At 41.1% G+C, this 15,223-nt stretch overlaps 1 protein-coding gene across 1 annotated transcript in view; it reads left to right on the top strand.

Moving 5' to 3' along the window:
* grip2b (glutamate receptor interacting protein 2b) overlaps window positions 1-11,745 on the top strand; it is a 167,070-nt gene extending 155,325 nt beyond the window's left edge. The window contains exons 18-25 of the mRNA XM_054616853.1: window positions 2,505-2,643; window positions 3,277-3,487; window positions 3,696-3,852; window positions 5,384-5,498; window positions 6,370-6,583; window positions 6,767-6,993; window positions 9,687-9,833; window positions 11,566-11,745. Coding sequence (XP_054472828.1) covers window positions 2,505-2,643; window positions 3,277-3,487; window positions 3,696-3,852; window positions 5,384-5,498; window positions 6,370-6,583; window positions 6,767-6,993; window positions 9,687-9,833; window positions 11,566-11,745 — 1,390 coding nt within the window. The remainder of the gene's footprint in view (window positions 1-2,504; window positions 2,644-3,276; window positions 3,488-3,695; window positions 3,853-5,383; window positions 5,499-6,369; window positions 6,584-6,766; window positions 6,994-9,686; window positions 9,834-11,565) is intronic.
* Window positions 11,746-15,223: the final 3,478 nt, after the last annotated feature.

Raw genomic sequence — 15,223 nt, 5'->3', positions numbered from 1 at the left:
ACACATTCACTTTGCCAAAAACCTTACTATTTAAATCGTGTTTTGCCTGCAACTGTTCATGCAGAAGTATTTTTTTAAGTGTTTATTTTATTCTCCATTCACCGTACAGGCATGCAATAATAAGAACGTTTTTCTTCCAGAATCCAGGGTCCCACGCAGTGTGTGTTCTAGTTCTAGTTCTAATTGGCGGTTATCTGTTAGCCAAACACAACGTCTAAACCAATTAAAGTGCGCAAACTGTTTTTCCCCCCACTGTTCCTCCGGCTGCAGAGTAGTGGTTTGGGTTGGTCGATGCACCCGAGCTGTGTTATCACTTAAGAACAGCGAGTATGGAGACCAATGGCAGTCAATGGCTGTAGAAAACATGCAATAAAAGGTATTTTTGAGAAAGTGTGATTCACAGCAACAACAAGAGGTCATTGAGCATGCAGCCATAACTGGGCACCCAAAATATTATTCAGTTTGCTGCAGCAGATTGTGTGACATAGCCGTGGACGGACACAAAGAGGCACACTCACACACGCACGCACACATGCCACCGATTGCTTGATTATCTTGGCGGGGAAAAAATGGTTATCCCCTTTGGTGTCAAAGGTCATGATCACTTCAGAACAAGGGTCATTACCTTTTTTTTCTATTGAGAGCAGCAGCTGATTCATAAAACAGCATGTTTAAAACTATCAATCCTATCAAAAGGAGTTACTATTAAATTGTGTGCCATATCAAGATGAAGAAGACCAATTTACAGTATGTTGCCTTATTTGGTCCTCCCAAGCAGTTGGGCAAAAACCTTATTAGGAGACATAATAGAAGACCCCTTGGGCAATAAATAGAGGGATTCCCCACCAGCAGCTGAGTGTGCAGCTGGTGCCATGTGACATAGAGTGGTGAAGGATGAGATAATGAGAAACATGATGCGGTGGGGAGACAGCTAGTGTCCACAAGAGATTATGACATAATGCTTTCCCTAAGTCAAAAGCATCCACTGGTGAATTCAGCTCCCAGTCCGCCACACAACCCTTATTTCACAATAAAATGTCAGCTTTTATATGCGGCTCACGTTATTCCCCCCGAAATACCCAGGGAGGCCGCTTACCGCTTGCCCCGCCACACTTCCATACAAAACTCACTCTGTGACCCCATTTCTTGGAGTTTGTGATGCAGTCGTTCTATTTCCTGTCCTAAACTGCTGTCGATGAAAGCACTTTGCCTCAGACCTGTTGGCTAAAAGCACTCTATAAATAAACTTGGCTCAGCTTGATCCAGAAGAAAGTGCAGGAACATGGATATCAACATCTCTTTATCTGTCTCTGGCAACCCTTTTTTGTTTTTGAAAAAGTCACACTTTTCTGACATTTATCTCTTGCGCATGTCCATGTGATAAATGAGTCCTTGAGTGTGTATGAGATAAGATATCAAAATGAATAATACCTCTATCAAAGTAGGTCACAAGATATAGGACTGTTTTACATTTTATACTAGGTTTATTACAGTTGCGAGTGATAGTGGGAGTAAAGGGAGCTGTTGTTATTCATTCCAGAGACACCATATTGTTCCCTAAAGAAGTCAACAGTAATAACTTAAATTCCTGAACCCAAATCTGACCTGTAAACATTGACAGTATGTCTGCGGAGCTGAAACCTTGGGTGTCTGCATGTATTTTGTGTCCAATACTGTGCACTAAAAAATAATATTTATTTTCAGCTTATTTTCATTGGCAAATAGTTTTGGGTGAAATATAAAGAGCTTAGGGATAAATCATGGTCTTGTTTTCAAAGTTAAAAACATTTTTTTGTTAAAAGGGTCAGCTCACACTAAATACAAAATGGCTCCATTTTACCCTTACTTTTGAGCAAGACCACGAGATACTTGAACTCCCTTTCTGTGAGTGGTGACTCAGTCCCAACCTGGAGGACCATCAACTGCTTTCAAAGGGAAAACTATAGCCTCAGACTTGGATGTACCAATCCCTCCATTGCGAGCTGAAGGTCAAGGTAAAATAACATTTTATAAAGAAGGTGCTTTTCAAAAAACTCTTAAAAGCATACATCTCTGAAATAGATAATCAAGCACTTTCGACAGACAAGTGAAATGGTTAGAGGTTAAAAGCAGACTTGAAAAGGTGTGTTCGAAGTGCTTTTTTTAAGTAGGGGGATGAATCTGAGTTCTGGATGTGATAGGAAAGAGACTTCCAGAGAGCGGGGGTCAGTCTGATGGAGCCAACAGAAACACATCATCTGCAAAAAAGCGGAGACGCGATTCTGAGGTCCCCAAACGGGGCCGACTGAGGTGGTTCAACATCTGATCAGGTCCCAACCTAGATGCCTCCCTTTAGAGGTTTTCCAGGGACGTCCAACTGATAGGAGGCCAGAGGGTCGACCAAGAACACGCTGGAGAGATTATATAAAAATGAATATATAAAATTGTGCATTACTGGGTCTGTGTGTGGCCTCTTACCTACCTATGTGTGTGTGTGAATGTGTCATGTTTTCATGTGCGTCCAGGACAGGGGCTATTCATGTAGGTGATCGGATCCTGGCTATCAACAGCGTCAGTTTAAAAGGAAAGCCCCTGAGTGAAGCCATCCACCTGCTGCAGATGGCCGGAGAGACGGTCACCCTCAAGATCAAAAAACAGCTTGACAGTAAGTATGAAAACTGTTGATGGAAACTTCGGTCAGTATGGTTGCAATGAAGTACTTTATCCTTATAATGGTCACCAAGCTTCTGACCTGAAGTCAATGTTCGTGGAAATGACTTGCATTCAAACTTGTCTGCAGGGCTGTAGTACTAGAGTCTGGTCTCCAGAACACTTTTTGAAGTCCCGCACTTGTCTAGGTCTCGTGCCTTGTTGGACTCTGAATTGTCTCCTGCTTGGCTATTGAGAACTGTTCAAGTTGTTCCTGGCCGCTGATTTGAGATCAGTTGTACAGAAAGTTGCTTGATTCTACCAACGTGATGCCTCTTCGTTAACGTACTTCAACTTTAACTCCATGCATTGATTAGTTTGATGTTGGAAGATGGATCAATGTTGTTTATAGATCATTTCTGTCCATCCTCACTTCTGAATCACGAGCTCTGGAAGGACACGTTTATGCTTTTGAACAGGACTGGATTGGCTCTGGACTTGGCCTTGACTTGGACTCGACTGGACCTGGTCTTGGAAAGGACTTTGCCTTGATTACGTTGCTCTTGACTACAGCCCTGCTTGTCTGAAAACAAGTCTCAAGATTTCTTTGTTGTTTGATGATCATTTTAAAAGACAAACCTAACTCCAACTCATTCTCTCCAAGATGTAGAGGAGAGGAAAGCAGCAGAGGCGGAGGACACAACAGAGAATGAGCTCAGTGACACAGAGGAGGATGATCTGACGGACAGCCAACAGACCAATAAGCTGTCAGAGCTTTACTCCACAACCATACCCAGCGTCGACTCGGCCATGGAGTCTTGGGACGGCTCAGGGTTGGACGCCGGCTATGGCAGCCAGGGTAGGCTTTAGATAAACACATGCTTGGTGAAAGGCCAACATGGCCATATACTGCAAAACACATTGAGCTGTTATAGAAGTTGGAAGATGAAAAAATGTTCTGCATCCAAAGAAAACTCACAAATCCAAATAGTTCTATCTATAATGCCAAATGGGTTTATCTATATATGGTGTCAACCTCTAAATAAGCACCGTCACTCCTCCTGCAGGTACATACAACCACCAGGCAGCTGGTATCGCCCTCCACCCCCATGAGTGGCGTAGTGCCAAGCAGCAGCGCAGCACCACGCCTCCTCCTGGACGCCGGAAGAACTACCCTTTCAGTGACGGAGGCTTCAGTGAGGATGACTGGGACAAACCTCCAGGGTAGGACTGGACTTAGTTTCATGTTTTTAACTACCAACCATGTATCCTTTATACCGTTGCTGATTATTTTTGAATGCATGCTTGACAGTTTTAGATCTTTTCTTTAAATTCCAGCAGATCGTTGACTTTCTTTCTTTGATTTGTCTAATCACTCTGAACATCAAAACTGAATTGATTTTGGCAGATTTATTCAAGTGTGGATTGATTTACCCCGTACAAATAATGTAAAATTGAAAATCTTGATCTGCACAACCAAAGTAACTTTTAAAAGTCTATTATATGTTCTAACTTGAATGGATGGAAACCAGTGGATGCCTGGATCACTGCAGCATGGTGTTCACGATGCTGAGCTGTGATCTAACGATTAAGTAACAAACAACATACAAAGCCACTGCTATGTTCCTCTAAGGGCACATTTTTTTTTTTAAATGATCAAGTGGACTGCAAGGCTCATACGCAATGCTTTAATTTAAGGGATTGCATTTATATGGAATGGAGGCCAATCACTGTTCTGTCACACTGCTCAAATTTGGAGGATGTTGAATGGGGTTCATACATCATTCACATGGTATTGATGCTACCACTTTAAAACAACATTAAATTGCACAATCAGATCATGAATCTCAGTTATCATTATTAGATAATCTTTTGATTGTTTATCCTACTAATCAATTTATAGTCGCCAGCATATATTCAGAGCCTAAGGTTAGGCCTGTTTCTTCAAATAGAGTCCAATTTATAATTTTATAAATCAGCAAAAACTGGCAAATGGTCTACATTTTTGCGATTTGCATGATTTACTTTATATTATCAAAAATAATTGTTCATTCATTTTCTCATATTCTAATCAGTTGACTAATTGTGTATTGTCACGTGACTACATTACCAGTGTTTGAGCTTTCAAACAGAAGGTTGCATTATATTCTCCGGTTACTCGTGCCAATATGAGCACCCAGAGCTGCGGAAGATGTGGAATATTTCGACATGGGGGTTGAGTCATGAAGCCAGTAAGACTGACTGAGCAATATCTGTGTGTGTGTGTGTGTGTGTGTGTGTGTGTGTGTGTGTGTGTGTGTGTGTGTGTGTGTGTGTGTGTGTGTGTGTGTGTGTGTGGTGATGAGTCAGGAGGTTAAGCCTTGTGAGGATAGCAACATTGGTTGGGGGTTATATAACACTAATGGGGGCGGAGAGATGGAGAGGAAAGATGAGGCGAGAAAAAAAAAAATCAGCTGCGCAGTGAAACTGCATTAATCTTGTCAGTCAAGGACATTCAGTGTTAAAAGATTACTCATGTTGGATTTAGCAAGAGCAAATAGCCTTGCCCTGTACTTGCACTGCTCTGTTTGATAATGATACCCCATTGACTTCTGCCTTGATATGTGGACTCAATTCCGCAGAAGATTCAACATTTGACTCAAAAAAAATTGTCCAAACATGTTTGTTTTAATTGTTTGTTTGATGGCTTAACTCATTTATTTCTTTTCAAAGCAGCTTCATTTAATTTCCTTTTTTTTGTTTTTGTGTTTGACAGATTTATTGGCCAACCACCAGACGGTATTCTGTTGGATCCAGATGACAGCTTCTGGTGTCAGGCGCTTGAGGACCTGGAGACCTGCGGCCAATCAGAACTACTCAGAGAGATAGAGGTCAGTCAGCATGTAAGCATCCACCTCTAACATTAGCTGCAGTCATTAGCATTCTTCAACATAATGGTTGAACCCCACAAATGACCTGTTGGTTACAGTGGCATGTTAGCATTAGCATCAAACACGGATACAAAACGTACCCATTTCTATCAGTTGGCAACATCTGGTTCTGCCGGTTGAAGCCAAAGCGCAAGTGTCTTAAACCATGCATTCTCTCTACTGACCAGCAGGGGGGCGACTCCTCCAAATTCAAAAAGAAGTCCCATTGTATAGAAGTCTATGAGAAAATGACTCTACTTCTCTCTTGATTTATTCCCTCAGTAAACATTGTAAACATGAGTTTATGGTCTCAATCTCTAGTTTCAAGTCTTCTTCAATACAGCATGATGTTCATTTAGTAAATGATGCTCCATTTAGAGTCAAACAGACCATAAAGCAGGGTATGCTTTACTGTGATTGACAGGTCGCTGCCACTACCAGAGACGTATACGGCGTCTCTACATCACTCCTCTTCATTCAAATATGCTAACTTCTGTTCATCGCTTGCGACAAAAACAACATGGCGAATTATTAAAAATTGCTGAACTCGGGCTTCAAAACACCAGTCAACAAACCAATGAATGTTTCAAATGACTACGTAGACTTCTTATACACAGTCTAGGCCCCACTAACTGTGTTTATGTTCTTTCATTTACTTTGTGATGAAGAGCGATGGTAGGCTTTGCATGTACATTTATATCTATTTAATTACTCATCAAACATTACAATACTTTGATGTTGGCTAAGGAAGCTTTTTTTTTTTAACCATATCACTCTCAAACCAGCAGTTTCATCTGAAGTTTGAGTCTGTGTGTGTTTTTGGTTTGTGCAGGCATCCATCATGACAGGAACAGCCATCAGTCTGGGTGTAGAAGGAGTCAACAAGCCTCAAGCTGAGCCCATGATGAGCCACAGCAGGATGAGCCCGTTGCGGAGAAATTCTCTTCTGCACCAGGGAAACCTGCTCCACCAGGGCGCACACCTCCACCAGGGCTCCCACCTGCACGAGGAGGCCCACTTGCATGAAGAGGCCCAACTCCACCAAGGTAATTAGACGGCGGATGTGACCAGTGGTTTGTCTCCCCAAACCCTTAATCCAGGACGCACAAAAGATACAAAGACAACTCCAAAATGTAGAGAATCTCCAGGAACGTTGCTCTATATTGAAGTGCTGTTCGCTAAATGCTTGAAGTAATTCTAACCAAAACTAACCCTTTCGTTCCACCCAGAACTCCACCTGCTCCAGGAGGCCCATTTCAACCACGAGGCCCACCTGCATCACGAGGTCCACATGCACCAGGGGGCCCACAACCACCAAGATAACCAATCTCCTCTCCTGCACCACGAGTCCAAGTCAAAGGCCTCGTTGCGAGTGTCAGAGAGGACGTGGGAGTCTCGTCGGATCAAAGAGGAGATGCAGGGGATTCTGTCCCCAACGCCTTTGGAGCTGCACAAAGTGAGTTCAAACCTTTGTCTGAAGACTCTGTCAGGATGGGACTTCTGTTCTGGGTTAGGACTTGGATTCTATGTTGATCATATTCAGTTAAATGAGGCCTTAACAGTTGTTTCTTCACTTGTTTGGGAGATTTAAAAAAAGTCTTGTATGCTACAGGAAGAGACAAGTATTATTTTACAGTTTAGTTCCTGAGTCTGAGCTGCTCAAACGAATAGTTCAGCTTTTTGAGAAATATGCTAATTTGATCTGTGATGAGAGTTAGATAAGAAGATATATAACAATCAATACCAGCATAAAGACTGGAAGTCGGGGAAAAAAGCGTTCAAAAGTTAAAAAATATGCCGACCAGCCCTTCTAAAATGAACTAATTTAACACATTGTATGTAGTTTGTGTATATGTACACAAACACAGTTCTCAATTTGTGGTTTCAGGAGGAGTTACAAGCTGAAACAGTTTATCAACACATAAAGGTCTAGTGTGTACGATTTGGCAGCATCTAGTGGTGAGGTTGCAGATTGCAACTAACTAAAACTGTCCGGTGACAATCAGGCAGGAGAAGCACGATGGCTGACGGCCCTCTACAGCCAGTGTTTGGTTTGTCCTACTGCAGAAACACAGCAGCCAGCTCAGAACAGTTCTGTATGAAGGCATGAACGGCTCGTCCTATGTTAACAAAAAAACAACAATTACAGGTTATTGTACAGTAGAAAAAACATACTTAATAATGTTATATTACATTTCTACCAATATATAACCATCAATGCTACACAACTGATAAAACAAGAAAATGTCTCTTGAGTGAAGTAACTCATGTTGTATTGGATGTAACTCATTTTGTATTGGGTGTTTCCATCTTATTAGAGCTTTTTCACAGTAGACATTTTGACTTATCATAGTAGGAAAAGCACATTTGTTACTAATAACATTAACAATAGCCCCATTCTGTTCAGGTGTCCCAGTAAGCTGAGCCTTCACGCACGATGCATGACCCCGACACCGGAGCACCTCAATAAAATCCAGCCATCATTAGCCTTTATTCTTAGTTTATCATTTTGCTGATTGATTGATTTTAAATGACTTTTTATCATTTATACATATGCTTTCCCTCCTGTGACATGTCAAAGTCTGTTCTATGAAAAGCCTTAATTATTTTGGATTGGTTAACTTTATTACATTATGAAATTAAATTATAACTTTGACTGTCCAAAATCACACATTATTGCCTACTCACTATCCAGAGTAGTAAATGAATTTAGACACTGCAAGTCAGTTCAAGTTAAACAAGACATAAAAATGAGGTTTTTATGAGTTATACATTACAGTTTTACAGTGCAGGATATTATGTAATATAGTATGATTGTAGACTAAGAATGTACAGTATATTGGCCCACCCCCATTTGGCGACGGTTATACTGGCGGTTTCATGTCCTCGCCCTGTGGATTCACAATTATGACCTCATCCAAGGGTCTGCCCAAAACCTCTGCAGCACAGGGCCAGAGAAATAAATGAGAAATGCATTTGTTATCCACAGGGAGAAGATGCATTAAAGTTCTACTAAATCTGTTTTACTGATGGGCTCGTTGGCCAACAGCCAAAACCTTACAGCCTTTTAAAAGGTGTCTCATTAACAGAACATACAATATTCATACATTATATAATAATGTCTTTTCAGTTTTTTGTTAACCCTTGGCATTGGCAAAACATCTGGCCTGCATTATCCTTTTTAAAACCCTCCATCTTGCATTTATCCTGCTATCGTACTGTATTGAGCACAGGTCATTTGTCGCAGTGGCCTTTCAAGCATTCATGTGAATTTAAATTTGTTAAAGCACGTAGCGTGGATGGATACCAATCCCTGTCAACCTATGTCAAGACAACAATACATAAACCACACTATCCATTATGGGTATACAGTCAAATTTCAAGAAAAGTAAAGAACATTTTCTGTACATTTTTACACAAAAAAACAAACAGACGGTGTATTTCTACATCTCAAAAACTAGTTGAATGTCACAAAAGTTGCCTGTCTGTGTGCATTTGTTGACAAGCTGGAACCGGCAAATACAACCTCTGATGCCAAAGAACCATGACTGACAGGGTAACGTAATATTACAGGGTTTTACACGTGGCCACTCTTTTTTGTCTCTCCTTTACTAACATATCCTCACTCCAATATGCTGAATACCACAGCTTGGTCAGTGCTTCACGCTCTACGTTCCCCTCTAGCGTCAGTTTTGGACGTGTTGAAGACCGTGTGACGATGTAAGCTCGTTACATACATAGTGTCTTTTCAAAAAGACAGAAAGTTTAGGGTTAGGCAACACAATCACTTGATTAGGTTCAGGAGAAGAGCGTGGTTGACAACACTGGACTTATGATTCATGTGACTACCAAGTGACTAACGAGTCACGTGACTAACGACTGACGTGACAAAATGCCAACGTTTATTTTTAGTTTCGCAAAAGTTTTTTTTGTGTGAGCTCTCTCGCTCTTTATACTATGTCAGTTGCTTTGAGCGTCTAATAAGAACGCAGGTGTGTTTACACTGGAGTAAGTTGGTTTTTTTGATAGATTAATGCTTTATTGACAGCCATGCTTTCCATAACCGTTTAAACTTGGATTAGTCCAAACTGAGTCAAAAGTTTCAATTTCACCAGACAAGGCCTCCCGTCTTTGTGCCGTCTCCGGTAGGTGACCGTGGTGAAGGACCCAGAGAACGACGACTTTGGCTTCAGCGTGTCAGACGGCTTCTTGGAGAAAGGAGTTTACGTCAACATGATCCGACCTGACGGGCCCGCCGACCGAGCCGGGCTCAAACCCTACGACAGGATCCTTCAGGTAATGATGAGGCAATCCATGTATTGTTTTGAGGTGTGTTTTACTGTCGAACGGAAGTACAAATGGAAGCCACTGATGTCAGCATTAATGGTTTCATTTATAAGTTTATCAGTGTGCAATTGTCAAGTGGAAGCCAGCAAATTTGTAAGCAGAGGATATCGAGGTCGAGAATGGAAAGCCACATTTCTAATGATGGCTTATTGTGGACCAATTGAGCCAGCATTGTTGGGGTCGTGACTCTAAATGCTTGACAGTGCAGAACTGTGACCAATGTCGATCTAAAGTGACGTTAAAGTCGAACAATTCAGATACGAGTGTTCAAACTGAGGTCAAACTGCCCCAAAAAATATGACCTGTATCTTAATTTGGACAACATCTGAAAGTGGCCCAAATAAGAAGGGAAAAGATCCGATTCCATGTGATTTGTGCTGTTCACACTGTTATGAAAAAAAGATGTGAGTCTCGTATGCGCAAACAAAAAGAAATCTGATTTTGGTCATTTTTGCCTCCACTGTGAACGTAACCCAACTGTTTCATTTGCTGACATCAGAAAGCCCCCAAAATAAGCAAGAAGGACCACCAAGACATTATCTTTCTTGGTGATGCTGATCTATGGTATTAATGAATCTGGTCACATCTGTTTGTCTGACTCTTTACACATTTCCTCACCACACGTTTTGGATTTTGTTTCGAATGATAAATACAATGAACTCATTTACATCTTTGTTATTTGTACAAAAAGGTCTACAATTACTCAACACCCTCAAATGAAGGCTCAAATTCACCACTTTTAGCCGTGTTGTTCAATTTCATTTCGCAACGTTGGGTACAGAGTAAATGGAGCTTCAACACAGAAATGGCCCCTGAAAAGGTTTCAGTGAATGGGCCATCCCCAAATCTGATTTACAAAATAGCTAATAGTTACTTTAGATCAATACATTTTTCATGTTGAAAGGCCGCCCACATTTTCCCTTTCAACGGTTATGTAGAAGAGCAAAAAAAAGACTCAAAATGGGCTTATCATTGCTTGTATTTAGGATGAACATGATTATTGCTGGCCTTCTTGTCCTCCTCTAGAGGATGGCCCCTAGAAACTTTCCCCCCTTCTTACACCCTTATGGGCGAACCTGCATTACGTTGCTACTAATGTGGTGGAAGTTTGACCGAATAAGAGAGACCAACAAAGAGAAATTTGTCTTTGTATATATTTTATAAGCTTTTGTACAAAAGGACCGAAACCGACAAAGTGACAGTCAGCGACTGACTGCTGAGTACATCTTCACCAGGCTTTCATATGCATAAGAACAAAGAGTCAATAGTTACATTCAATGAAGGGATAGACATACTTAATATAGAACAAAGAGACATCGCTTAATAAAGAACAGGAAATTTCCCAAATGAAGGCACACTACAAGCATTGTATTAACAAGGACGGTTCATTAAAAGCAAGTACAGTTCAAGCAGAAAGAAAGCCAGACATCAGGGGTTCAAATATAGTTGAAGCGGATAAGGGAGCCGGTCATGCCAGGCCATAAAAACAGTATAACGCAGAGAGTCATTCTTAATGCAAAGGTCAAACATTAAATGATCATTTTTCCTCTTCAACTAACAGACTGCAGACAAGCCCCGGAAATAAGACCCAAGTTACAATCTAGTCTTTGTGAGCTAGCTGTCCAACAGCGTTACCGTTTACCAGATCAGCCATTGTCTGCGTCTCTCCGTCTCTGTCCAGGTGAACCACGTGAGGACGAGGGACTTTGACTGCTGCTTGGCGGTGCCTCTGATCACAGAGGCCGGGGACAGACTGGAGCTGGTCATCAGTCGCAACCCACTGGCCAACGACGACGACGACGACGATGACGACGACACAGAGGACAATAACAACACTTTAGACCATCCGCTAGACCTGTAACACACACACACACACACACACACACACACACACACACACACACACACACACACACACACACACACACACACACACAAAACACAAAAAAAAGACAGTCAGATGAATCTCACATGCATTCACTCTGTCACGCTCAGGCAGGAGACATACTAGAACTGGTGATGAAGTGCAAAGTTCTTTACTGGAACTGGTCCAAACACACACAAATACACACTCCACAAGATTTGTAACAATTCTACTTAAACATAGACTCACCAACAACCTTGCATGCCCACACAGTCGCCCCTTCCCATTCACACTGGGTTAAACTGCTGTCACACAGTGTAATTCTCTATGGAAGCACTGGCACATTGCAGAGAGAAACCCTCCCAAAGGTTGGCTGGGACTCCTCGAAGTTGTTCCAACATAAACAACCACTTACTTGGCACTTTAACCGGCCATTAACTGGTGACTCTTTAAATGCTGTTTTCACTTTAAACAAATGAGTAAAAAACCTGCAGTTTGGGTTCAGCTGCTTTTAATGCGAGGCCACAGGTTTCTAGACATCTATGGTACTGATGGTGCCAGAGGAATCTACCGTATTACACAATATTGTAAGTGATTTAAGGAAATTTGATCTGTATTGTTAGAAAAGAGACTGCTTTGCTCAGTTTGCAGAATTAATGTGTTTCAAGAAAGGCTATTAAGACTCACTAGAAATCTGAACCCACCATTTCTAAAATAATTGTCGGACTGCGGTCTTGACATATGTAGCCTATATATATATAATTCCATATTGCTGCTGAGAATGCTCAAATACTGCTTCCAAACGGCAATTTCCAAAAGTGTCATATTTTCGGAAAGATCAAGTTTAGCTATTTTTCCAGCTGTTGCATGAAGGTGGACTTCTATATTGGGTACATCAGCACAATAATACAATTGTAAAAGTATAGATTTTGTGCCATCATTACAAGGTGAAGACAATTATGTCATCACTATTGCCATCTTAAATATTTAATAAAATCATGAAAAGGAAAGGCAAGGGATGGAATTGCATTTCGCTCCGTTTGAAATGTGGCATTTATTAGCAGAGGCGACTTTTGCTGCGACACGCCTGTTAAAGCTGTGCTCGTGGAGATACCGCAGAGAAAACCTTGATGCCAACTGAAGAACATTTTCTTGCAATATTTTAGAAGAATATTGACCTTTTATTTCTTTTTTTTCCCCCCAACTGCTGCTAGACTTTTGAATCTACATTGCCCAGTTTGTCACTACAATTGTCTGAGAGCACTGGGTTCATCTCACTTCAGCTCATTACTGGCCTACAAAGTCAAAGAGCAGAAGGCACTGTATGGATTTAAGTAGCAGAGCTCAGGATTAGGGATTCGATTCACAATAATAAAAAAAGAACACCTATTTATGCCATTAAAGTGCTGTGTGTAGCATTTTTAATAAGTAATTGTGCGACAAATAAACAAAGGTGAAGGATCAAGTCACAGCACCAAAACTGTACTTTACACTGTGAGCCACTGGGGAAAGTTTTGCTAATAACTGCTCCATGACACAAAACAGTGTTGACTCATATTGCCAACATGGAATATCTTTACAGTAAACAGACAAAAGTATAATATGGTCAAGGTGTCATTTCCACTGGTATACATCAAAATTCCACCAGGCAGTAAATACCTAAGACCAGGGTTGACTAAGGTACATAACTTCGGAGCAGAAGGCATTATTTTTCATGGTTCGCATTTTCTCTTTTAATATATGATTTAGCATTATTGATTTATATTATTGTGCTAATATCATTTGAGCTAAGCTAAGCGTGTTTGGCCAGACCGCTCTCACTCCCAGGGCGTTAAATGCTGAGGCTTTGTCACAACCCTCAGCGTACGATATCAACGCACACGGCGTGACACAATGTAAACCCATCTGTGTCATTATTAGACACTCAGAGAAATGATGTCTACGGTACAGATCGATCATGAACACTAAAGTGATACTGCTGTTTGGCTTTGTAGGGAAGGCTGACCCTTTTGCAGCACGAAAATGATGGACAAAGACAACGGCATCATCTGCAAACATGGTGATTTTATTTTCTTCAGGATGCTGAAGATTAGTACCAAGCTGTTCAGACTAGGAACAAGTCACACAAACAGACATGCATACACTCTTACGGAACAGGGCAAGCATGTACAGATAGCAAAAGGACATGAAACAATCCAGTTGGTGCGTGTGTGTGTGTGTCATTATGCGTTTGTCTTAATGTTTGATGGCGTTTCTGTGTCTGGCTGTGTTGTATTCCTGCATCACTGTTTCTGATGTGATGTTTACATGAGGCAGTACATTCAAATCTCAATGAATGTATCTGAAAGGGCACATATACATGCTGTTACCCACTCGATTTGGCTAACTGAAACTACTTCATTCTCATAGCAGCTTTGGATGAACTTTGCAATGCATTTTGCACAGAACTGTGGCTTTGGTCTATCAACACATAGATTTCCGAAGTGGGAGTATCAGCTTGTTCGAGAAGCTTTGCTATCCAATTTCTCTCTTTTGATGATGTCCTCAATGTGACTTGTAAAGAAATGCTGCCAACTTTTAATTATTTCGGCTTTATTTCTAAAAAAAAACATGTTTTGAGTGTTATTTTGGCATGGTGGACGGCTCTTAAAGGGCCAGTGACTAGCATTTAGGGGCATCTATTGGCAGAAATGGAATGTCATATTCATAAGTAAGTATTAAGTAAGTTGTTCCTTCAGCATGTCAATTGTTAATCTTTTACACTGATGATTCAAACGGGAGAATTTCATGCCCACCTGAGAGGTGGAGGTGCTGTCAGTGTGCCTGAAATAGCTCCACTCACTTTGAAACCCGAAACCAACAAGCCAAACTCAAAGAAAAGTCATTAAATGAGAGGTTCAGATTTCTTAAACTCTCCCACCTTTCCTCACCCACCTTTTTTTGTTCTGTTTGGTAACGGCAGAGATTCCTTCCACTTCCTCCACCTCCTGTCTTAATTATTTTCTTTTACCTTATTTCTGCCAATACCTTTTTCTTTGCACTTATCTGTGGATTAGCAGAAATGAGATTACATTTCTGCTAGTCGCTCCCCTCTTACTGGAAGAATGTGTCTCTGTGTGAGTGTGACAGAAAGAAACTAAAGAGTGTATATACGGGTCAGAAGGAAACATTTTTATAAATGTATTTCCTGTATGTAAGCACACTAAGCGAGAGTGTACAAAAAAAATGTGTGAGAGAGAGACAGTTCACACAACACAGAGACACGCAGGAACACTTCATGTGAGAATGTGTGTGTGTGTGTGTGTGTGTGAAAGAGAGAGGAGACAGAGATTAGCCTTTGTCCTCTGAAGGATTGGAAACATTTTCGACAGGAACAATCACAACCCCTGTTCTCTCTCTCTTTCACTGTTTGTATGTCTCCCACTCTTTCCTCACGTTGTTACATAATACAGTAAGAATCCAGCTGCCCCCTTTG

This window comes from Anoplopoma fimbria, chromosome 17 (assembly GCF_027596085.1).
Source record: "Anoplopoma fimbria isolate UVic2021 breed Golden Eagle Sablefish chromosome 17, Afim_UVic_2022, whole genome shotgun sequence".
Taxonomy (NCBI): Eukaryota; Metazoa; Chordata; class Actinopteri; order Perciformes; family Anoplopomatidae; genus Anoplopoma; species Anoplopoma fimbria.
The sequence above is the reverse complement of the archived record's forward strand: the minus strand, read 5'-3'. Positions and strand labels throughout refer to the sequence as shown.